General features: G+C 51.2%; 1 protein-coding gene and 2 pseudogenes across 2 annotated transcripts in view; 1 reads left to right on the forward strand and 2 right to left on the reverse strand.

Annotated features, from left to right (window-relative positions):
• The first annotated feature begins 1945 nt into the window (after positions 1-1945).
• On the forward strand, positions 1946-9395 carry LOC135268676 (NUT family member 2G-like; annotated as a pseudogene).
• A 2046-nt stretch (positions 9396-11441) lies between these two features.
• On the reverse strand, positions 11442-14128 carry LOC135268646 (autism susceptibility gene 2 protein-like; annotated as a pseudogene).
• Positions 14027-23972, reverse strand: part of IARS1 (isoleucyl-tRNA synthetase 1) — a 75560-nt gene continuing 65614 nt past the window's right edge. For both annotated transcript variants that reach the window (XM_012472202.3, XM_012472201.3), the window contains exons 32-34: positions 20243-20386; positions 19428-19580; positions 14027-14555 (exon numbers count right to left, since the gene is read on the reverse strand). In XM_012472202.3, coding sequence (XP_012327625.3) covers positions 14473-14555; positions 19428-19580; positions 20243-20386 — 380 coding nt within the window. In that variant the 3' untranslated portion in view covers positions 14027-14472. The remainder of the gene's footprint in view (positions 14556-19427; positions 19581-20242; positions 20387-23972) is intronic.

Below are 23972 nucleotides of genomic sequence, written 5' to 3' on the forward strand. Positions count from 1 at the left end.
CTGAAATGAGATCCATGCTCTGAGACGTTCTTTCTCAGCAGTCAGTGCAGCCCAGGACTCCCATTCAAATCCAGTATCAAAGTTGTGCATGAGAATCTTGAGAAAGTGTCGGCTGACTGACTTGACAAAGGCAGGAAACAAGAATTCTGCCCTTTTTCAGTGCCTGAGTAGGAGATTTTCCCTCTACATCCCTCTGAGATAAAGCAATTGATTGAAAATCATTCAAGTTTATGCCATGATAAAAAAGCAAGTCCTCAGAAAGGTCTCCAAAGTGGTTATTTTGTTTTTGTTTTGTTTTGGTAAGTTTACCATGATTTTGCTTGAATTGCTGTCCATTGATCTCAGCTAAGATCGGGGTGAACTGCAAGGCGGAAGAGGGCTGCATGTAGGAAGGCAGCTTTGTCTCACAGGACAAAAGGCCTGGGTGCACCCAGACAGGCAGGCACTGCGTGGAGGTCGCTCCCCTCCCAGTGGCCACTGTGGAGGCATTTCATAGAAATGCTCAAGGACCATTCAGGTTTAGAGTTGGGACCAAACCGAGAACCCATGAGGAATATTGGACGAGAGTTAGGAAATGAGTTCCTCACACAACTGGAGCAAGGAGGGGGGAACCCTGGGCTTGAGACTTGCAATCCGCTGCCCTCCCTGCAGTGTGGCCCCAGTAATGTTTTCCTGCAACTCTGCCTTCTTGAGTCCAGTTGTCTTCAGAAGGGGCAAGTGCTTCGTAAGTGCCAACAGGGAGTGTTTCAGAAAATGAACACAGTGTGCACTCATCTGTCTGAAGGTGTCTTCCCTTCCCCAAACTCTTCCCATTTTTTTTTTTTTGCAAATAGGCAACCTTCATTTCTCAGTGACAGAAGCATGTTTGAGAGGCCATGGGAAAACAAATATATAATAAGAAAAATATAAAAAGGTGATGTTCAACAGAAGTGAAGACAAAACAGTGTGCATCGGGAGAACAAGAGTAAACTCAGCTCCCACCCTCAGTGGGCTGGGGTTGTCCATCCACAGGAAGAAAGGGAAGGAGGTAGAGGGAAGAAGCAGAAGTGGTGTTCCATTTTCTTCCTCACCAGTGACACTCTTTTCTTTTCTCCTTTTGTACTCCTCCCTGAGAGTCCCCTCCTTTCTCCCACACTCGTTTCCCTCTGCTCATGACTCCTGTAGGGAAGTTTCTTCAAAGCCCAGCTTCTGAGTCTCCAGATGTTGTTCTGTCAGTTGCCAAAGGACTTCTCTGACCACTGCATGGGGATCCAACCAATTGAATTAATGTCTTCATCTTGAAGAAGAGATGTACCTTCAATTGCAAACCTCGTTTTTCTTTTGTTTGCATTTTCTTCTAAAATCACTGGCCAAGATTCTCATTTCTCAAAACACCATTCTCATCTTTTCCTGGAGCAAACACCCATTTGCTCCAGGAAAGAAAATGTTGTGGACAGGGAAAGAGGTGGGAGGAAGACTGCTCACTTCCTATTCCACTGTGCACAATTTGAATTTGGAACCATGCAAAAGTGTTGCTTGGTTAAATTAAAATCATTTAAAAGATAAAAAAATAAACATTTGATACCAGCACAATACGCTGGAAAACAAAATGAAAGACTTTCTGGCCTCATAGCCACTCTTTCCCGGACTGAGGCTTTCCAGCAAAGGAGATGGGAAGTAAGGCTGGCCTGCTGGTGTGGACAGATTCCAGCAACACACACGACCTGGGGGCACAAGGACGGCTCCCATAACAATGATGAGCACACAGCCACCTAATAGCCTGGATCCTCTGAACCAGGCACAGGATCCAGATGTGGATCGTCTGACAAACACAGGGGTTCTTAGGAAGTGTCCTAAATTGTGTTTGGGAAGTGCAGCCCCTGTTGAAATTCATCAAGAATGGGAAAGAGCCCAAGTGGGAAGGAGCATGGGTTGAGGGGCACAAAAGTAGGTCTGTTGATAAAGAATGGAAGTAAAGGGGACATCAGGTTGAAGCTTTGTGCTGTGAGTCAGAAGGACAATTTAAAAGTTGCCTGAAGAGGCGCGTGCCGTCTGTGTTGCTGCCGTCCAGCTGGAAATGAACTTCAGCTCTTGCCTATTGGCTGGAGCCCTTCACAGAATGTCCCTCACCGCTACCAGTACCTGCTGCACTGCCCCTCCCCCTCTGCAGAATGTCTGGGGGCCTGTGTTCTAAACTTCCTTACTTTCAATTTATAACTGATCTACCTGAACTCAGAAGAGTCTGTTGAGGCAGGTCACTCTCTGGGTCCTGCCCTTGACTTTTCGCAGTGTGGAAACTGCCAGACAGCGGTGATCAGCACCCAGCCTGAGGGGATGGCTTCAAATGGAGGTGAGTCTGTAGGGACAGGGGCATTATCCAAGTCTCTGCCATGTTTCAAATCCTTGGGAATTCAAATTTCACACTGCCCCAGGGGACAGTTGATAGGGCTGATGTTGAGGAGGGAGGGAGCACTGGATGTCCCCAAAGACATCATACCTTGGGAGGGCCATGGCACCCTGAGTCTGTGGTTAGGGAGGACGGCTCCTTAGAGATGGACCAAGATGCCTTGGGGAATACACCATATAGGGGAAAGGATGGAGTGGATGTATTGATTCTTTCTAGAGGGTGACAGGTCATGTCACCGTGTGTTTGTAGGGAGTGGTGGGATCGTATTGTGCTGGTGGCCCAGGGAGGATGGCAGGCAAGCCTGAGCCCTGTGTTGTGTCTTCAGGCTCCTGGAAGGTGCCCTTCCGTAGTGTTCAGAGGGATTTGGACTGGAGTTTTCTGGATCTTAGGGAGGAGCAGGGAGAAGTGGTCTCAGCCAGAAAACTGTTGGGTGTGTTGTCTGTGACAGAACACGCAGTGACAGCCTCTGGGTGGGCGAGCTGGGGGCTACTGTAACTGCCGCAGCCTCTCGGCTCCCTCCCCAGAGGTGGCTTCTCCATCAGTTCAGGTGGCTGTTGGCTCTGATTTAACAGGGGTGGGGGCAGTTGGGGAAGTTCAGGCAACACGGCCTGGGCTTCCCAGGTTGTTCTGAATTGTTTGTCCTCTCTAGTGAGGTGACCCTCCCGTGCAGTAACAGAGCATCCGATGCACACACAGGGACACTTGCAAGCTGCAGTTTCCCTGTCACACGCCCTCAGCTGTTGGGACACCCCTCTGATTCCCAGCGACTACTGCGGACCTGCAGATCCCAGCTCATTCACCTCTTTCCTTTGTCTCCACAGCATGCCCAGTGCTGGACCCGGGTGTGACCGAGAACCCTGGTGGCTCCATGCCAGTGTTCATGGCTCTGCCCTTTGCCACACCTGCTCCCGGCCCAGCACATGAGCCACCCCTTGTGACTGCAGTGGTTCCTCCAGGTGGCCCTCCGGTGCTGTCTGCCTTCCCCAGGACCCCTGTGGTGGCAGGACAGGATGGCCGAGGCCCGAATTGGGCTGGGGCTTCCAATATCCCTGTCCAAATGAGGTCAGAAGTGGGGCCTGTGTTGGCTCCTCAGGCACAGACCTTGGTCCTAAGTCAGGCCCCCCTCGTCTGGCAGGCTCCAGGCACCCTCTGCAAGGGTGTCGCATGTCCACCTGCCCGACCCCTGGCAGCTGCCCCTGTGGTGCCCACTATGGCTGCCCAGGTCTTTGGGGGCACCCAGGCCTGTGAGGGAGGCTGGCCCGAGGGCCTTCCTCCTCCAGCACCACCGGCTCCCCAGCCAGCCCCCATCATGGCCCCAGGGAATGCTTGTCCATGGCCACATGGGGCTCATGGAGAGGGCAGCCTGGCTCCCTCCCAGGCCAACGCCCCCCCGGACGACTCCTGCAACCCCAAGAGCATACATGAGAACTTCCGACTCTGGCAGCACTACAAGCCCCTGGCCCGGAGGCACCTTCCCCAGAGTCCCGACACCGAGGCGCTTTCCTGCTTCTTCGTGTGAGTGTCCTCGGGGCACCGGAGCTCATCCTGCAGCTCACCCGTAAAGAGGCTGCTGGATGGACGGGAGGTCACACTGTTCAGGGGAGCTTGCAGGGTGGTGTTGAAGGCGATGGGTTGAGCTATGGAAGGGCACATTTTCAGCAACATTAATCTGGCTGCCACTCAGGACAGATGCTCAGGGGCCTCATCTCACCTGCCCCTCACTGTCCTGTGAGTCCAGCCAATCCTTACTTTCAATCATTTTCATGACAATGTTTACAGAACACCCAGGTCAGAGAGTGTTCCCAGTCCAACATGAGCCAGGGGTTGGGTTTAGGTCTTTGAGTGCACCCCAGTGCCTCCCCTTGACCTGGGTGGTGAAGGCCAGGGGATGGGAGCTGCAGGAACCTGGCACATGCCCACTGTTCTGCTGAGGTCCCGCTGGCACAGCGGTGGTGGAGCCTGCACAGGGGATGGTCTTGGGCCCCACACTAGGGTCAGTGCTGGGCAGGTATTTGCAGCTTCACCCTCGATCCTTCCTAGAAAACGGGACGACGATGCTTCATTCAGAGGATGGTGAAGAGGTGACTTGAGCTCACATATGACGCACGCAGCACGGTGCCCGGCACCTGCTGTGACACATTACATGATAGCAGTTATGATTACTGTCCCTATTGCTATCATTATCAGAACTAGGCCAGCTAGGACACTGCTCCCCAAAGCCACGGGTTCCGGTGATGGCTCTGAGTGCACCACGAGCCCAGCAGCCCAGGGCCGTGGACTGTGGTGACTGAGGCATCAATGCCAGCTTCTGGGAGAGTTTGTCATTTCAGTCCCAGTCCTGCCTCTCTCCATCCTGCAGTGCCTCTGTGACACTGTGTCCCCTGCTGATGAGCAAACCCGTACTCCATGGGAGCTTGAGCACATCTACCATGCAATATACTGATCACTCCCCTAGGCAAGTCCCCTGCCCAGTGTGCAGGTGTAAGGAGGCCCCATCTTTGCTCCCAAAAATCTTGCCGCCCCTGCATCCTGGAACTGGTTGCCTTCTCCCTTGGAGCTGAGTCCCGGTGCACTGGGGACCCTGATTCTCAGAATGGAGCCAGTCCAGGCTCACAGGCTCCACATGCAGTGGGCTTGGCCGCTGCTCTGCTTTGGTTCTGATTTCCACTCCTCTCCAGGACCCTGAGGCTGCGTCCCCAGGGGCTGCCTTGCTCAGAGTCCCCAGGAAGCTGGTTCAATGCTCAGTCCTGGGGCCCTGGAACCTGCACAGTTAACGTTCACTCCCCGGTCATTCTTTGTGTGCACTGTCTCAGTCAGCTCAGGCTCTGCCATAACAAATCCTATAGACCGGGTGCTTTATCAGGACACATTCATGTATCCCAGCTCCAGAGGCCGGAAGTCCCAGGCTGAGAGGGAGAGCCCTGGTGTCTCCTCCTGCCCTTATCAGGGCTCAGATGCCATGATGGGAACCCACCCACATGACCTGCTCTAACCCTGATTGACTACAAGAATGGACACACCGGGGCTCAGGGCTTCAGCACAGGAATGCTGGGGACACACACGTTCCACCCATAGTACTGAGTTCACTTGTCAACACTGAGGACTCGAGGGGCAGTCGGAGAGGCCACCCGGTGGCTTGTGTTGATGTTTGATATTGGGGGCGTGTCCTGGAGGCTGAGGAGCCCACCTTGGGGAGAACAGGACAGGGACACATGGCAGGACACGTGTGGGGAGGGCACGGGCCGGCTGTTGGGACTAGGTGGGCTTGGGATGGAGGGTGGGCTTGTGGACTAGGACTGACTGCACCACCTTACAGCCCAGTTCTCCGATCCCTGGCCCGGCGGAAGCCCAGCATGACGCTGGAGGAGGGACTGTGGTGGGCCGTGCGGGAATGGCAGCAGACGAGCAACTTTGACCGGATGATCTATTATGAGATGGCAGGAAAGTGAGTCTGGGGTGCAGGGGCAGAGCCTACATGGCAGGGTGAGAGAGGGTGACAGAGGCCCGGTGGCCATGGTGGCTTCTCAGCGTGGAGCATAAGGAGGGTGTGGACAAACACAGGCCCTCCTGGGCCCATGGCTCCCTCAGGAAGCTGCTCCTTCCTCCTAGATGCTCTGGGGTCTCTATCCTGCCCTGGTGGGAAGCCATGCCCTGCCTGGCCTGGGGACAACCCCTGCCTTGACACTGGGGGTCATGGAGGGAGCAGCCAGCATCACAGCCCAAAGGAGATCACCGCCAGCTGTGGAGATGGGGAGAAGGGGCGCTGGTGACTATAGACAGAGTGGGGTGCACTCTCCTCACAGCAGTGGCCAGAAGTCAGTTTTCACCCTTCCCGGCCTGGCCAGGATTGGAGAAACCTGCGCTGGGTCAGGGAAGATCTGCGTCCAGGACACCATGAGACCCATCTCTGGCCTGCGTGCCTTTGCTCCTCATAGTCCTCTCCTTTAAGACAGACAGACAGCAGCCTCAGGGGAAAGGGGCCCTGTCTTCTGGGCTCAGCTTTTGCTTCCTCCCAATCAGGGTTCTCCCAGGCCTCATCTTCCTGGGTTATCCTTCAGGGACCCACAGTCCCAACCTCAGGACTCCTGCATCTGGCCAACATTCCTGACACCTTCTGCCATAAACCCCACCCCTGGCCAGCTGAAGCCTGGAGGAAGGGTCCCCCTGGTGCCCTCCAGGGCCTTGTGGCCCTGACTTGAGTCAGGAAGCCTTGTTGATGCCATGGGCTCTGCAGGGGCCGGGTGAGGGAGGGTGAGCCCAGAACTCTGGGAGCAGCTCCCTCCTGGGATGGGGGGATGGGCCCCAGGGAGGGCCTGGATAGCCCACCCGAGGCACTCCTTCCCATCCCTGCCATCGGCTGCTGCCTGATCCTGGGGGCAGGGGGACTGGACCCTCTCAGCATGGCCTGCACCTTCTTCACCCCAGGTTCCTGGAGTTTGAGGCTGAGGAGGAGATGCAGATTCAGAAGTCAAGGCTTGAATCTCAAGGACCATCGGCCCCTGAGGTGGTCAAGCAGCCAGGTATGGCTTCCCACATTCCCACAGGAGCCATGGCAAAAGCCAGAGGGGCCAAGGGAGGCCACTGTCCCCACACTCCATGCCTCCCTTCAAGAGAGGGATTTGTTCCTTCCAACAAGACAGCTCAGGGGAGCTGGGCGGCTGGGCGGCCCATGCTCATGAAGTGGGTATTCACCTGGTCACGTTTCCTAGCTACTCTCTCCCTTCCTCATTCCAAAACTCAACATACAATCTGCCCAGGAAGCAGGGATGAGCAGGTAGAGCACTCAGCTTATCGGTGGCTCCAAACTTCCTCCAAAATGATGCTGTCTCACATGTGCCCCTCCTGCGGCATCTCCTCTGGGGGCACTGTGGTTCAGGTGGTCCTGACCCAGCTGGGACCCACTTCATGTCCCCGAGCCCTGCCCTCCCCTGTGTGGTGCAGGCAGGAGGAGCAGCCCTCACCATGCCCATCCTCCTCCCTCCCTGCCTCAGTGTACCCTCCCAGCAAGCCTGGCCTCGAGGCCCCACCTGCCTGCCTGCCACCACCCAGGCCCCAGCAGCCAGTGGAGACCAAGGCCCCCGAGGAGATCCCCCCTGAAGTGGTGCAGGAGTATATAGACATCATGGAGGACCTGCTGGGGCCTCCCGTTGGGGCCACGGGGCAGCTCACAGGACAAAGGGAAGAGGGCGAAGTGGAGCAGGAAGAGGACGGGATGCTTTCAGACCCTGACCTCCTGAGCAACGTTGATGATCTGTGCTGCCAGGAAGACTTCGTCACCAAGGTGGGCTGGCCTGAAGTGCTGGGGTCTGCAGGATTCTGGGCAGGGGGCACTCACAGGTCCTTGGAATTAAGCTCTGTTCCTTAGCTACTCTGCAGGGGGTGGATGTGTGTGTTTCCATGGATTTGAGTGTCTGTGTATGTGATTGTGTGTGTCTGTGTGTTTGTGTCTGTGATTTGTTACTGTGTGTCTCTGTGGGTGTGAGTGTGGTGTATGTTACTTGTGTCTGTGTCTTTTCGTGTGTCATCTGCGGGTCTGCTTGTGTGTCTGTGTGTGGATTGTGTGTCTCTGTCTGCATGTGTGTATGCTCCCAGGTCTGTGGTCTGTGTGTGTGTAGCTGTGGTTGCCATGATATGAGACAGCTCCAGAAGGGTGGGGATGGGGCACTCCCTGCTTTCTGCATCTCCTCTAGGTGTCCTTGGCTCCAGGTTACTCCCTGCCCGGGAAGCTCACACCGTCTTCCTTCTGTTTCCAGGTGGAGGCCGTCATTCATCCCCGATTCCTGGAAGAATTGCTTTCCCCAGATCCACAGATGGATTTCTTGGCCCTAAGCCAGGAGCTGGAGCAGGAGGAAGGACTCACCCTTGCCCAGGTAGAGCAGGGAAGGAGGGGAACCCAGGTACCCCGGGGGCAGGAGGGACCTGGCACACAAGCCCCACCTGATTGCCTACCCCACCCTGCAGGGATGCCCGGCTTCTTGGGGAGCCACTCGGAGGTGGGGAGGTGCAGGTTCAGATGGAGCAGGATGGAGAGGAGCCAGGGAGGGGAGTCAGGATGCAAACTGCAGTGAGGCCCAGCAGGATGCCCGGCAGAGCCACACCCTTTGTCTTTGACACAAAGCCCAGCTGCCTCATGCTTCCCTGCCTGCCGCCCAAGTGCCCTGGTCTCCACCACCCTGGGCCCTGTTCACACTTAGGGCAGTGCCAGTAAGTGCCCCCTTTCCTCCCACAGGTAGCAGAAAAGCGCCGCCTATCCCTGAAGGAGGAACAGTGTGCGAGGGCAGCCCCTGGTCATGACACCGCCCAGCTGGACTCAATGTCTTCTGAGTCTGCAGTGGGCCAAGAAGCAGAGAGAGATGTCGCTGGCCCCCAACAAGGGGGGGGCATGGAAACCTGCCCACCCCAGACAGCTGCCCTGGACCCTCAGGGACAAGGCAGAGCATGCACTGGCATAAGCAGGTCCATAAACCCTGTTGTCCTTTTGGAGAGACTGGATTCCAGCAGGCAGAGGGCTGCCCAGCCAGACTCTCCTCCCCAGGACCATAGACCCACCTGCCCAGGCGTGGGGACCAAGGACACCTGGGGTCCCCCCAGAGCCTCTCCTGTCAACGAGTCACACAGGCTCTCTGAGGGATCAAGTGAGGAGATCCCTGGTATAATTATGGTTGTGGGTACCAACCACAGGCTGCGGCCCTGGAAGCTGTCCCAAAGCCCTGTCGCTGCCTCAGGCTTTCTCAGCCCAGAAGGGTGGGGACCCCAGGGAGCTCTTCAGTCCCAATCTCCAAAGAAAAGAGGCCTCAGCCCAGCACCCACTCCTACCACCAAGTCCAAGAAGCGAGCTCTCTTCAGAGGCCCATACCCTGCTGAACAGACACCCCACCCAGGGCCTGGGCTCAGAGCCTCTGGGGTGCAATCTCTGGCTTGGGGACTGGGTGGCCCCTCACAGTCCCAAAAGAGAAAGGGTGACCCCTTGCTCTCTAAGCAGAAGAAAAAGAAGCACTGTAGCCAGTAGAGGGCAGGGCAGGCTCTCTGGTGCCAATCCTCAAGGGTGGGACTCTCAACTCTCGGACCCTCATGGCACCGGATGACGCAAAGCAAAGACTTCTCCCCCAGTGCTAATCTTGCTGGGCATTAGCTTTGGAGGGTGGGGGAGGGAGGGAGGGAGAGAGAGGGGGAGCAAATGGAGGAAGAGTGTGGCTGAAAGGGAAGGGAGGGCCTAGGGGGAGGGGGTAGGAGGTGTGGAGCAACATCTTGGGGGCCTCCTGTGTAAATATAAATAAATATAGTTGTGTTGGAAATGCTCTCGGGGCTGCTGCCTCTGTCCTCAGGGCTGTGCTGCTCAGTGGAGGGGGATCTGTGAAGGAGTACAGAGGGACCGGGAGATGCCAGGCACTGGGGACCCACGGGGGCCAGCCCCACTCATTCCTCCAGGTGTAAGCTGCCCCTTCAGATGCTCCAGGGACTGATGGATGCTGAGGAAGCCCTGATCCCTCCCACCACCCACTCACAAGCCCCCGCCTGCTTCAGTTATCAGCATCCCTGGAAAATCCTGGGATGGAGAGAGCTGGTTCGCTCTTGTTTTGCCCAGTGGGACCTGAGGAGAAGGCAGCTGCCTGCAACATGGACATGGGGAGAGGCGGCCGCTCCTGCTTAACCCTCATCAGGAAAAGCTCGGGCCCTGGGCTAAGGGGAGACGTCAAGGTGTCCATCCACAGGGGTGTGTTTGGGGTGTCCATCCACACGGGTGTGTTTGGGGCGGCCATCCACACGGGTGTGTTTGGGATACGACGGTGGGTGGGGAGCAGTGGAAGTCCCTGTGCCAGTTTCTGGGCAGGAAAGAGTCTTGTCCAACTGGCGGAAGCAGATGCTCCTTGCTGTGGCCACAGGGACTGGCCTCAGGGGCCCTCGGGGTCCTGCATGGAGTCCCCCCCACAGCTATGATTCCCTTCCCATATGATGACTGAACTCTTGTGTGGAATTGATGCAGACACAGATTCACATTGGTAACTGAAACAGTTCCCTCCCAACCCACCATCACCAACTGGCACAAGCATGGCCAGCCTGCCAGGCGCTGGGTGGGTGTGTCTGCTGGTCCCAGGGCCAGGGAGAGCTGGGACCAAGGCCGAGAGGGGCCGAGGGTCAGCCATCCTTCTGCCAGGCACAGATGCCAAGGGCAGAGCAGGGGCTGCCTGAGATGTGGCACTGGCTGTCTGGGAAGTGCCCTGGGAGTCAGGGGCTAGGCATTCGCTGAAAGGAGACTTCCGGAGTCTAAGAGTCAGATGAGGACTGCATCAGGAGAGGGACTGAGGCTGACGAGGACGCTCTGCTCTTTCCCACATTGTCCCGTCCTCCTCATCTCTGCTGAACTCCCCTCTCCCCATGTGGCCGACCTCTACCCCCTTACCCCTAACCCACCTCTCAGAATCTCAGATCCCAGCACAAACAGGACCCGGCACCTGCCCCGGTTCCCTCCTGGCCAACACCTTCTTCACTGTCTGAGTTCTAGTTCCTCCCCAGGACCCTTGTTGGCTCACGACCATGGTGACTGCCAGAGCACTGGTCCTAGCACTGCCCGTATGCAGAGCTGTGGTCATGGTGCCAGGGGCTGGCCCAGCAGCAGAGGCTGGTGGGGCACAGCTCTCTGGTACACAGTGGTCTGGCTCCTCTGCCGAGTGACAAAGGGAGCCATGTTTGGGTCCTCTTTGGCCCCATCCTCCCCCAGAACACACCAGTCAGCTGGACAGATGCCCCTCTGCCCCATCCCTTCTGCTCCATGTGGGCAGTGTCGGAGGCCTGCCCTCTGTGGCCTTTGGGAAGAAGAGTTTATCTTGGCAGGGCTTCCCCAGCTCAGCGCACATCAGCCCATCGGGGAAACTGTGGGGAGTGAAGAGTCACTGGTGGGTGATGTGTGCAGCTCCCGTGACTCCTCTACCTTCAGGGCCATCCTCAGGACACGAGGTAGCACCTCCGCTTTGCTGGGTTGAGGAATGGTAAGTGAGCCGTGTTTGAAGGGAACGTGGTCTGCACTCTTGTGTGTGTGGGTGCTCAGCCACCTTCCTCACCTAAGGATGAAAGGGGGCAGCTCTGAGGCCCGGTGGGTCTGTGGGGCCTCCGGAGGCAGGTCGTGGTCTTCCTTCCGCTCCTCCTTCACCTTGACCTCGGAGCTCTTCTTGGGGTTCTCCTAGGCCGGCTCGCCCTTGCGCGGCTCAGCCTCCCGGCTCGAGGTGCTGTTGGGCCTGGCGCTCTCCACCATGGGGGTCCGCACTTAGGGGGATGGTACCCGGGCCAGCTGCTTGGCCTCTTTGCCTGTGGCATGCCCCTCGTGGCCGTGCCCGTCCTTCTCGGGCAGGTGGCCCTCCTTCGCCTTGTGCTCGTCGGTGGCCAGGTCCTTGCGGGCTTCCGACTGGTCTCTCTCCCTGTCTTTGGGTTTGTCCTTCTCCCGAGCCTCAGTGTTCAAATGGGCCCGGATCTGTCCAGTGGAGCTGCGGTTATGTCCCAGGGCACTCACCGGGAGGATAGGTGCTGGTGAAGGGTGGCTGGACTGTCTCTTCTCGACGCTTTCCCAAAAAACTTTTAACAGCATTCAGAGTTAAAATGAATCCATATTATTGGGAGTAACAGAAGGATTTCCAAGTCCGCGGAAGGCATTGCCACCAACTGCTGCTAGGCCTGTGAATATAGACAGCAGATTAAAAGGCTCTAGGTGGGCAGCAGGGTTGAGGAAGTTGCTGTGATGAGGAGGTGGCCCAAAAGGGGTCCCCGTTGAGTGTGCAGCACCAGCGGCAGAGAACAAAGTTGAGGGCCGTGCCAGGTCATGGGGATGGTGGATGGCTCCAAAGAGACTGGGGCCTGGAGGGCGACTCAGGAACTTGGGTTTCAGTCCAAAGTCCAGCTTATGTGGGTCTGACTGCATCTGCTTCTTGACTTTTTGTTGTTGGTGGTAAATCTGCCAGGCGATGTGAATGTGCATAGCACACCACTTCCCTGGTTTCCTTAGCATAGGTCTGAAAGGATCTGTCAACCTCGGGTCCTTTTGGAGAAAAGCGTGTGGGACTGTCCCAGGCCGAGCAGCGACATCGATAGGGTTGGATGTCTTCGGCTGAAATGCTCCTTGTAGTGAACCAAAGGGCCAGTGGGTGGGATCATAGGGGGATGCCCGACACTGCAGGAGGGCAGGAATGGAAGACACTGTGCCCGTAGAAGGGGTCAACTTTTGTAGGGTATTTGTCAAAATTTCTGCCTGGGGTACGCACCATGGGAGGTGCTGGCGTCGGCATGATGGCGGTGGGAGGGATGGCGTGGGGGAACGGCGTGAAGGTGTGCTGGTGCGTGTGCTGGTGCTGATGGAACTCGGTCAACAGGTAGGGCGGGGGGCCCAGGGAAGCCCCGCAGTCAGCACTCTAAGAGGCCAGAAAACGAGTGTTCAGCCCCTGTCACAAGCTGTCTTGCTCTGAGTAAGTGCTCCCGGCCGGGTGTCCCAGCACCTGCAGACTTCCTGATGTCAGTGGTGGTGGAGGAGGCAGAGCAGTGGGGGGGGGGGCAAACATATTGGGGTGATGTGAGTGTGCGGGGGGGTGGCTGGAGGGTGGGCGTGAAGCTGTGCAGGGGGCTGTGATTGGGTAGGGAGGGGGGAACGGGGAGGCAGAGGGATGGCGGGAGATGTGAGGAGGGGCAGGCTGAGTCTTCGCTGGAGTGCTGCTTCTGCTACCGCTTCAACTGTTGAGGCTTAAGCTACTGCTGTTGTAGGCTGACAATGGCTGGGAGAGGCTCTGAGCGGAGGGGTGAGCCTGCACAGGTGGGAGGTTCTGATGGAGCAGCTGGGTGGGGGAATGTGGCCTGGATAGCCTCTGCACCTGAGGCTGCGGGGCGGGCTGGAGCTGGGCCTCCGGGGCCTGCGGTGGCTGTGTACTCGGAGGTGGGGGCTGAGGCGGGGCCTCTGTGCGCTGCACCAAGTCAGGGTCCGGAGAAGGAGCTCGGAGTTGAGGCTCCGTCTGGGGCTGGGTTATCGGCTGTGTGACCTGAGGGCAGGGGTCTTTAAGCACCACAGGCTCAAAGATGGGCTCTTTGCAACAATCCTGGCTCTTCTCCTGGCTTCTCTCTAAACCCGATATCTTGGGGACAATGGGCCCTGCATCCTGGCTGTCATGTTCTGGTAGCGTGCCACACCTAACTCCGGATCTTTGTTTGCAATAACAGTGTTGAAGAGTTTTTCAGAGCCGGCATCTGATGCCTGGTCGCAAAGGGTCGAGCGGTCCGGTCAGCCCCAAGTTCACGGTTTGATTCCTTAACAGGGCTCCTGAAGGGCGATCGTCAGAGATCAGGAGGAAACCACCAAAACACACGAAGAGAAAACGCCCAACTCCCGACGCGGCTCCGTGCACAAGAGTCTCTGGGCTGCTTCCTCGCCGAAGTCCGAGAGCGGAGGCGCCGAACCAGATCCGAACGGGGCAGCAGCTTCGGGGAGGCGGAGAACCTGCGCCGCGCGCACACATCCAGTGCGGCAGAGGCCCCGGGCGGGGGGAGGAGCTTTATTAGATGTTTAGTCTGCGGTCTTAATACAGAAACCACCGTGAAGTTTTTACGTTCTTCAAAGATCACACATTTCAAGTTTCATTTAACTGTGGAAGAATGAATTACTTTCAACACATTTATATCTGAGTTTATTGTTCTGATTTACTGAAACTTAAAATATTCCATCAAATTACCCAGGAAAATCCAGGTGGCAGAAATATATAATACGTCCATTTCATCAAGAGGTCTCAAATAAATTTTAAAAGGCCAGAAAATGAAATATATGCTATACCATTTAAATTGCTTCTACCTTCTGTACTTAAGAACTCAAGTATAGAAATAAACTGTGGTGCTGCTCCCAACATGACTGCATAGGTGTCTAAGGTTAAGTGTGAAGATTACTGTGAGGTCTCAAGTTACTTGACTGATCAATTCCATTTGAATTTCAATCCAAGCAGCATATTTTACATGCACCTGAAGGAAATATCTTCAGTGTGTTCACGTGTGTGTCTATGTGCACATATGTATGGGGATGGGTGTAAGCAGGGAAAGGCTGACTGAACACTGCTAAGTGCATGCTAGAAGTCTGCTGTTGTTGGTAATACAGAAACATACACAGTCTTCATATTCAAAGTCTTCATAGGGATGTCTTCTGTAATTTCTAGAACGAAAAGAAAAAGTTGAAATAAAAACCAGTATTTTACCTATTGTGGGTGAATATTTTAAAAAACGTTAACTGCTTGTGTAGTAAGGAATTTGGCCCTATCCTAAGAGTTCTGCCCTTTGTCCTAGCTCCTGAGGGGAATCTCTAAATCCTTGGAATTTCCTAGTAGGAGAGTCTTTGTTTCTCATGGTGGGCATGTTCACCAAACCTGACAGTTGTTGCTAATGAGATGATTCATGGTAGTGCTGGCCATGACAGAAAGACCAAGTATATGATTTAGAATGGGGACTTTGGGTCACATGGTATTAGCTGAGCAAGGCAGCAATCATACCTACAGAATGAAACCTCAATAGAAACTGGACAGCAAGGCTCAAGTGAGCTTCCCTGGTTGGTAGTATAGTCCCTGTGTTGTCAGATGTAAGGGATGGGAGAAGGAAACATTATCCATGACTCCAGGGAGATAATGACCTGGTGATCCTTGTTTGAATCCCTCCTAGATTCTGATCTATCAATCAATCAATCATCAATCCTACTGAATTGCCTAGTAAAGGCAATCAGATGACCATTGCCTAAGGAATTCACTTATGGAGCATACATATATATGTAGATGTGCGCTCTCTCTCTCTCTCTCACTGGTTCTAATGTGTATCTTTTCCCTATAGTAAATGAAACCATGTAATACCTTTCAATGAGTCTGAGTCCTCCTAGCAGGTTACTGAACCTGAGCGTGCTCTAGGAAAACCCCTGGAACTTGCAGTTGGTGTCAGCAGTGATGGGGGTCTTGTGTGGATTCTTTCCTGAGTTCACAGTACAAGCCTAACTCCTTGCAGGTGGAGTTAGATTTTGGACAGACTCCTGGAGCCTTCTGGAGGACTATGCCATCACTTCACAGTCTGCCTAACTCTGGGTACTACACCAAGATGGCTATTTTTCCTCATAAACAGATACTTCCTGTGTCTACAAAAAAGGCCTAGAAGCTGTGCCAACTCAGTATCCCAGACATGTGGTTTCAAAATATGATTCTCTATAATTAGAAGAACAGCTATTTTCTAGGTCCGGAGAAGTAAGAGTACATAATAAGCCGAGGACATGTTATGTGAGAAAGCAAGAATTTACCAAAGACAAAGGATCATGTTAAAGAATACAGGATTCAATATGATGAATGATGAAAACTCTTAGCATCCAAAAGTATAACACAAATGTAATTGATTAAAATGTATTGAATATACAACTCAAAAAGAAAAAAAATTAAAGTGATCCGTCTACTGTGGAACATTTTGCTTCCTGTCAGATCTGAATTTAAACAGATGAACTTTCTTTACAAATAGTTCATCAGGCAGGGAGCGGTGGCTCACACCTATAATCCCAGCACTTTGGGAGGCCGAGGCGGGCAGACCACCTGAGGTTGAGAGTTCAAGACTAGCCTGACCAAAATGAAGAAACTCCATCTCTACTAAAAATACAAAATTAGCCGGGCATGGTGGTATGTGCCTGTAATACCAGTACTCAGGAGGCTGAGGCAGGAGAATTGCTTGAATTGAACCCAGGAGGTGGAGGTCACGGTGACCTCAGATTATGTGATTGCACTGGGCAACAAGAATGAAACTCAGTCTCAAAAAAAAAGCGCTTATCCTAGCAGGCAATCCTAGATGTGAAAATACTCTTAAAGCTACTTCCTTAATAGATAATCACAAGACCTGGAGATAATGTTTAGGGTTTAGTGGAGCATGCAAGAAGACATCTACAAGTTTCTTTTTCTTGTGGGTAGACAGAACCTTGCTCTGTCACCCAGGCTGGAATATAATGGCATGATCTCGGCTCACTGCAACCTCTGCCTGCTGGGTTCAAGTGATTCTTCTGCCCCAGTCTCCTGAGTAGCTGGGATTACAGGTGCCTGCCACCATGCTCGGCTAATTTTTGTATTTTTAGTAGAGACGGGGTTTTGCCAAGTTGGCCAGGCTGGTCAGGAACTCCTGACCTCAAGCGATCACCTGCCTCGGCCTCCCAAAGTGCTGGGATTACAGGCATGAATCACTGTGCCCAGCCACATCTAGGAGTTTCTAAAATGGTCAATATTTTGTGGCTTTTCTAATTTACTAAGTTATTGATACTTTATGAAAGACAATTCTGAGAGAAAAAGCATAATGAAAAGGAAGCTACAGATAATAGATTAGAAAGATACTAAATTAGAAAAAGTCCTGACTATGCGATAATGTTAGGTAAATCACTAAATCTTTAAAAGCTCTCAGTGGGGTGCCAAGGGCTCATGCCTACCTGTAATCCTAGCACTCTGGGAGGCTGAGGCGGGCCAATTGCCTGAGGTTAGGAGTTCAAGACCAGCCTGGCCAACATGGTGGAACCCTATCTCTACTAAAAGTAAAAAAATTAGCTAGGCGTGGTGGCGGGCACCTGTAATCCCAGTTACTCGGGAGGCTGAGACAGAAGAATTGCTTGAACCCAGGAGGTGGAGGTTGCAGTGAGCCGAGATCTTGCCACTGCACTACAGCCTGGGCAACGAAGAGTGAAACTCTGCCTCAAAAAAGAAAAAGCTCTCACCTACTAAACTTTTGCCTAGCTAACATCACAGAATAAAGAGAATGCAGGAAGGCACCATAGCTAAAACTACTTATGTGAACTGCAGGTAGTATTATAAATACGTAATTCACACAGACACGTTTCTACCCTGACCAGCTTGAATCATGCCACTGCATTTATTTGCACAGAACAAGCAAGAGATAAATGTCATCTTCAGCTCCACTGCACAACTTGGCGACCAATGGATTTGAGGGAGAAGAAAAAAGTTAAGAATGTCGCTAAAGTTTTATATAAGCTTATCAAAATAGGAAGCTACATTTATAGATAATCTTTACTACCATACCACAATGAAAGAGTCAAGTGTGTTGGAAGGGGAGTGAAAAAAGCCTTTGACAGAGTGAAAGAATCAGGGACAGAATCAGAAAGACAGGGAAGGCCCAGAACAGGAAGGATCTTGTGTGGAAGTGAAGATTCTGAAGTGTAAGAGAATGGGAGCATTGGGGGCTCTAAGCAGGGGAACAACATCGAGGCAGGAATGTTCATGAAGTGTATAGTCTGCAGACTGGTGACTTTCATGGATGATGAGGCCCTAAACTAGATGGGAGGGAAAAAGACAAAGGAGAGTCACTAAAAATAAAGCCAGGTAGGGAAGGAGAAACCTATGCAGAAATAAACCTTTAGTGTTTAATATGACAGGAAATTTAAAAGTATGATATGCAACCAAATTAAAAAAAAAATAGCTGGACAGAAAGAAATTGGGAGAATTCCATAGAGGCCAAAAATAACGACTCCATGGGGTCTGGTGGCTTAATGCTTTTGGCTCTAAAGAGCTATGAAAGCAGGGAAAGAAAAGCCTCTGGTCTATACAACCTGGGAAGTCCAACAAAACTCTGCTGAAGAAACGAACTTCAAATAAGAAACCCGGAGCAAAAGGGTTAATTTGAGTAAGTTCCTTCACCACAGCGAAAAAGTGAAGATAATGTAATGGGTTAATAATGGCCTTCCAAAGATATGCCCAGGTTCTAAATTCCCAGGAGCTGTGAATGTAACTTTATACGGAAAAAGAGGAAACAGACAGTGGAGGAGGCAATGTGATCACAGAGACAGAGACTAAAGTGATGCGGCCACAAGTCAAGGGATGCCGGGCACCTCCAGCAGCTGGAGGAAGTAAACAAGGAATTCTCCTATAGAGCCTTCAGAGAGGCTGCAGCCTTGCTGACACCCTAATTTCAGATGTCTGACATCCAGAGCTGTAAGAGAATAAACCTGTTGACTTGAGTCACCCCATTTGTGAAAATGTGTTGCAGCAGTCACAGAAACCAATACAGAAAGAATCACCTCACTTAGCTTTGTTTTGGAGTAGGGATAGACAGATTCTGTCTCCATTACAACTCCTGGCTTTTGTGTATGACTGGGAAAGTCAGAGCTTTTTTTTGAGACAGAGTTTCACTTGTCGCCCAGGCTGGAGAGCAGTGGTGCAATCTCAGCTCACTGCAACCTCCGCCTCCCAGGTTCAAGCGATTCTCCTGCCTCAGCCTTCCAAGTAGCTGGGATTATAGGCATCCAACACCATGCCCAGCTAATTTTAGTAGAGATGGGGTTTCACCATATAGGCCAGGCTGGTCTCCTAACTTCAGGTGATCGTCCCACCTCAGCCTCCCAAAGTGCTGGGATTATAGGTGTGAGCCACCGCGTCTGGCCAGTCACAGTTTTCTTAACTATGGTCCAAAATAATTGAGTTTAAAGTGGGTCTGGGTTTACAGTGTCTCCAAGGAACTAGATATATGCTTCTTAAAACTGGGCTTCAAGAGAAACAGAAAACAAGCAGAGCAAATGGGCAATGTAAACAGAAAGATGGAAACTCTAAGAAAGCATACAATGGACCGGGTGCAGTGCCTCACGCCTGTAATCCCAACACTTTGGGAGGCCAAGGTGGGTGGATCTCCTGAGGTCAGGAGTTCGAGACCAGCCTGGGCAACATGGTGAAACCTGTCTCTACTAAAAATACAAAAATGAGCTGAGCGTGGTGGTGAGTGCCTGTATTCCCAGCTACTCAGGAGGCTGTGGCAGGAGAATCACTTGAACTCAGGAGGCAGGGAGGTTGCAGTGAGCCGAGACTGTTCCACTGCACTCCAGCCTGGGAGACAGAACAAGATTCCGTCTCAAAAAAAAAAAAAGAAAAAAAGAAAATTATATTAAGGTAAATTTCTGGGGAAGGAATAACAAAAAAGAGTAACAATAGTACTATCTTACACATGTATGCTACAAATGGTTAATGGCATCAAAATCTACTTTCAACAAAAATAAAAAACTTATGGTCCATAATCCCCTTACCTTGCGTTTGGGTCTCATTCAGAAATAGCTTTAGCTTCCTGCTCCGAAGGCCAAACACCTTGGCTGCTTCATATAGAAGGCCTTGGTAGGTGAGTCCATTCTGCCCAAATGGGTTTTCAAGCAGGAGAGTACCCACCGTCCCCATTAAACACTCTATGGAAGAAAGAACAAATTGGATTAAATCTCGAGTTCACCCTCTATCTCCAACACAGGCAGCCACTGTGGACAGCTCTAACAGGCAGTGCTGAGACCAGCAGTGGATCCAGAAGCATGAGCGTGACCGCGGGAGATGCAGTCCTTGCAGAAACAGCCATGAAGATTTCATAGAGGTGAAGAGGAAGGGGAAAAAAAAAAAAAAAACCTTATATAAAAGCCCAGAAGCTTGGGGAACAGATACTTAGTACACAGTCAAGTGAAGAATCCGAAGACTTCAGTGCAAACGTGCACAATGAGGATCCTAAACTGTCAGGAAAAAAATCGCTAAAATCTGGTCTGTTGACTCAGGCATGGAGGCACACAAGTTTTCAGAACATTTTCCCCCAGAAAGAAAGTAAAATTAGAAATTAAAATGTTTTGGCACTTAAACAATTTAGTTGTAATTTTTGCCTAACCAATTTTTTCATTTCCTAACCATGCCAGATGGTTGAGGGTCTCTACGTAAACACACCAAAAGAAAAGCCTGTGGGTGCTCCCTAAAGCAGCGTGGGAGCCCACACTTTAAAGCAATACTTTGAAGCCGACTAGAAACGTACACATATATACAGAACCTTAATGCCCAGCACCCCATACTCTGCCTGCTGTGAGGAGGCACATACCTTGTGGCTCTGCATTCAGGAGCTGTAGGTTGATATACTGACAAAGAAGAGTGCCAGAACTGTTGATCAGAGAGGGAGCCGATCCTGCAGTCACACAAAGTGTTTTTCCACTAAGACTCAGTAAGTCGGTTTGGTTTTGTATTTCTAAAAAATAACAACAACAACAATTCTTTCAGGGTTAATGACAGTTCAAAACTGAAGTCATTTAATTTTTCCTATTTAACTATTAAACTATCATGTATCCTTTTACAACAATGCTTTCCACTTAATTTCTGTTTATCAAAAGATATTGCCTTTTCTATAAAACCAGCCTTTAATGACACATAATGGTAGGAAATCTTAATGTTGCAGAATAAACATCATAATATTCATAATCTGAAATAAAGGGCAAATTGTTTTTTCTATCTTAGTATTTTCTCTTTATAAAACAGCTCCTCTTAAAATTTCCTCCTCTATCAGAATCTCAAGCTTCACCATGGAAAGCTTATATTAAAAAATGATAATTACAGTCAGATGTTATTTGACTTAGGAACAGATGTGGAAACAAGCAAGATGCACAGAACACACGCAGTATAATCTTGTTTAGAGAACACTACACGTTGCTTGGGGATGCAGGCACAGGCAGATGACTGATAATGGCTGTGATATAGGACAGACTCCAACTACTAAGCGGAAATGGCAGGTATGAGACTAGGCTGGGGCATTTGCTCAAGGAATGAGGAACTTGTTCCACCAGTGGCTAGATGCTCATGCTCAGCCTAGGCCCACGTGGTCTCTTCTCTCAACCACAGGTGTGGCCTTATAGGAAGTCTTCCAGGACTGGCTGACAGAGAAAGAACAACATTTTAGGGCTTGCTGTGTAGGGCTTTACTGTACAACACGCTGTGCCATCTGAAGCAGACAATTACAGTCTTACGGCCCTGTTCTGACTGTGGGTAGCCCTGAAGAATAGTGGTGGGTGGAAATCCTCCCAATGGGAACAACTTCATTCAGTGCAGCTGGCTGGTCATTTTGCTCAGAAGGAGAAATAGCTAGGAGTAGATCTACACTGATTCGTGGACACTGGCCAATAGCTGGACTAAACGAGAACAGCCAGGGGCTCAAAGAACAGAATTAGAAAACCGGTGACATGGAAGTTAGGGCAAGAGGTAGGTGGACAGATCTCTACAAATGGGCAGACTATGAATGAGCGTCTAAAAATGAGTGGGGCTGGGCACAGTGGCTCACACCTTTAATCCCAGCACTCTGGGAGGCAGAAAGGGGAGAATTGCTTGAGGCCAGGAGATTGAGACCAGCCTGGGCAACACAGCAAGACGTCCTCTCTATAAAAAAGAAAACAATGCCTGGGCGCGGTGGCTCACGCCTATAATCCCAGCACTTTGGGAGGCCGAGGCGGGTGGATCACGAGGTCAAGAGATCGAGACCATCCTGGTCAACAAGGTGAAACCCTGTCTCTACTAAAAATACAAAAATTAGCTGGGCATGGTGGCGCACGCCTGTAGTCCTAGCTACTCGGAAGGCTGAGGCAGGAGAATTGCTTGAACCCAGGAGGCAGAGGTTGTGGTTAGCCGAGATCGCGCCATTGCACTCCAGCCTGGGTAACAAGAGCGAAACTCCATCTGAAAAAAAAAAAGAAAAGAATTAGCCAGGCATGGTGGCATGTATCTGTAGTCCTGGCTACTTTGGAGGCTGAGGCAGGAGGACTGATTGAGCCCAGAAGTTTGAGGTTACACTGGGCTATGATTGAGCCACTGTACTCCAGCTTGAGTGACAGAGTGAGACCCTGTCTCAAAAAAAAAAAAAAAAAAAAAAAAAAAAAAAAAAAAAAATCGGTGGACATGACCTATTCAGTTGCTAGCCACTTCTGCACTTGTCCAGTGGACTGATGAACAAAGGGGCCACCAGGTTGGGAGGAAGAATAACCATGGGCTCAGCAACATTACTTCCACTCCCCAAGGCTGATTTTGATACAGCTGCTACTGCATATTCCACTTACCAACAGCAGGAACCATTACTGAGCTCTCAATATAGTGTTACTGCCAGGAAAGAGGAGCCAGACCTCTGATGGCAGCTTGGTTGCACTTGACCATTTGCATCATGGGAAAAGGCAGTGCTTTGGTCTTACTGGAACACACACTGTCTTTGGAAAAGAATTTGCCACTGTCACCCATAACCCAAACCCACCATCCATGAACACAGAGAATATCTTATTTGCTCAATTTGTTCCTTGAGCAAATGCCCCAGCCTAGCATTGCTTCTAACCAGAGAACTCATTTTTTAGCAAAGAAGTGTGGCATTATGTATTAATATATATTAGTCAATTCTCATTTTTCCACTCTCTTACTTCCTTACCATATAACAAAATATTTTAACAGGTTAACCTTATATCTCAGTAAAGTTAAAGAACAGAAAAGGGAGGAGGTATGACTCAGCTAGAAGAAAAATCAACATCACCCAAAGAAGGATAAGGTAACTTTCTATCTTGTTTTGGGTAACAAAGCTGGCATCTTTGAAGTTGTACAAGAGTTAAAAGCATGATTTTTAATGTACTAGGGTCTTTATTTGGAAGCTAAATACGGTTTAAAGAGCTATGTATAGATATCAAGATCACAATGGGGTGAACGATGGTGGTTTCATCCTGTGTCAATGCAGCTAAGCTATAACTACTTCCCAGGTTCTCTGTCTGGCCTGGTTCTGAGTAACAGCTTAATCACAGAGAAATCTGTATAGGATTTAGAAGGCAGAAGTTTATTAATAGCCATTATGCTCACATGCTAATAGGGGGCCTGGCACTGCTTTCTCAGGTTGCCGTGGATCTGCCAACTTGTTGGGTTAAACGGGACAGTGCACAGCCCACGTTCCTGCCTCTACTTAGACTTCCAGCTTCCAGGCCAGAAATGTGTGCAACTCTCTAGCAAAGTGTACCAGCAGTTTCTTCTGTAAGACACCTGCCTGTCAGTGTCAGATGCGGTTAGACAGATGTGCACTCCAGCCTGTTTTTGCTTTTCTCTACTTTTTATCCTACAGTGACTTTAGGCAGAGATCTAGCTTTCTGTTGACTTACCCACCACCTTGGTGGAACCCGGTTTGAGATTGTTCTCAGACTTCCGACTTGCTCTCTTTTTGTAGAGCTTTACTCAGTTTCTCCCACGTTGCTTTTGCGTCTCCTAGCCCAACTTTAATGGATACAATAGCAAACAGTTTTCCAGCGACTCCAAGAATTCATAAGCCAGCAGTCAATGAGAGTTCCTATTATGTAATATCCCTGACAACATGCAATTCTGTCAGATTCTTCTAGTTTTTGCCAATCTGGTGGCAGTTAATAGTACCTCACTGTGGTACTATCTTGCAAGTTCCTGATTACCATTCAGAAGCACCAGTTGTTCCTTAGGTGGCCATTTGCATTTCTTCTTTTAAGTTATTTAAAAGTTTCTGGGCCAGGTGTGATGGCTCACACCTGTAATCCCAACACGTTGGGAGGCCAAGGTGGGTGGATCACCTGAGGTCAGGAGTTCGAGACCAGCCTGACCAATATGGAGAAACCTCGACTCTACTAAAAATACAAAATTAGCCAGGCATGTCTGTACCCCAGCTACTTGGGAGGCTGAGGCAGGAGAATCACTTGAACCTGGGAGGAGGAGGTTGCAGTGAGCCGAGATCGCATCACTGCACTCCGGCCTGGGCAACAGAGAGAGACTCTGTCTCAAAAAAAGTTTCTGAAAATAAGCAT

Source organism: Aotus nancymaae, unplaced genomic scaffold, assembly GCF_030222135.1.
Source record: "Aotus nancymaae isolate 86718 unplaced genomic scaffold, 86718_ANA_hifiasm-v0.15.2.pri h1tg000041l, whole genome shotgun sequence".
Taxonomy (NCBI): Eukaryota; Metazoa; Chordata; class Mammalia; order Primates; family Aotidae; genus Aotus; species Aotus nancymaae.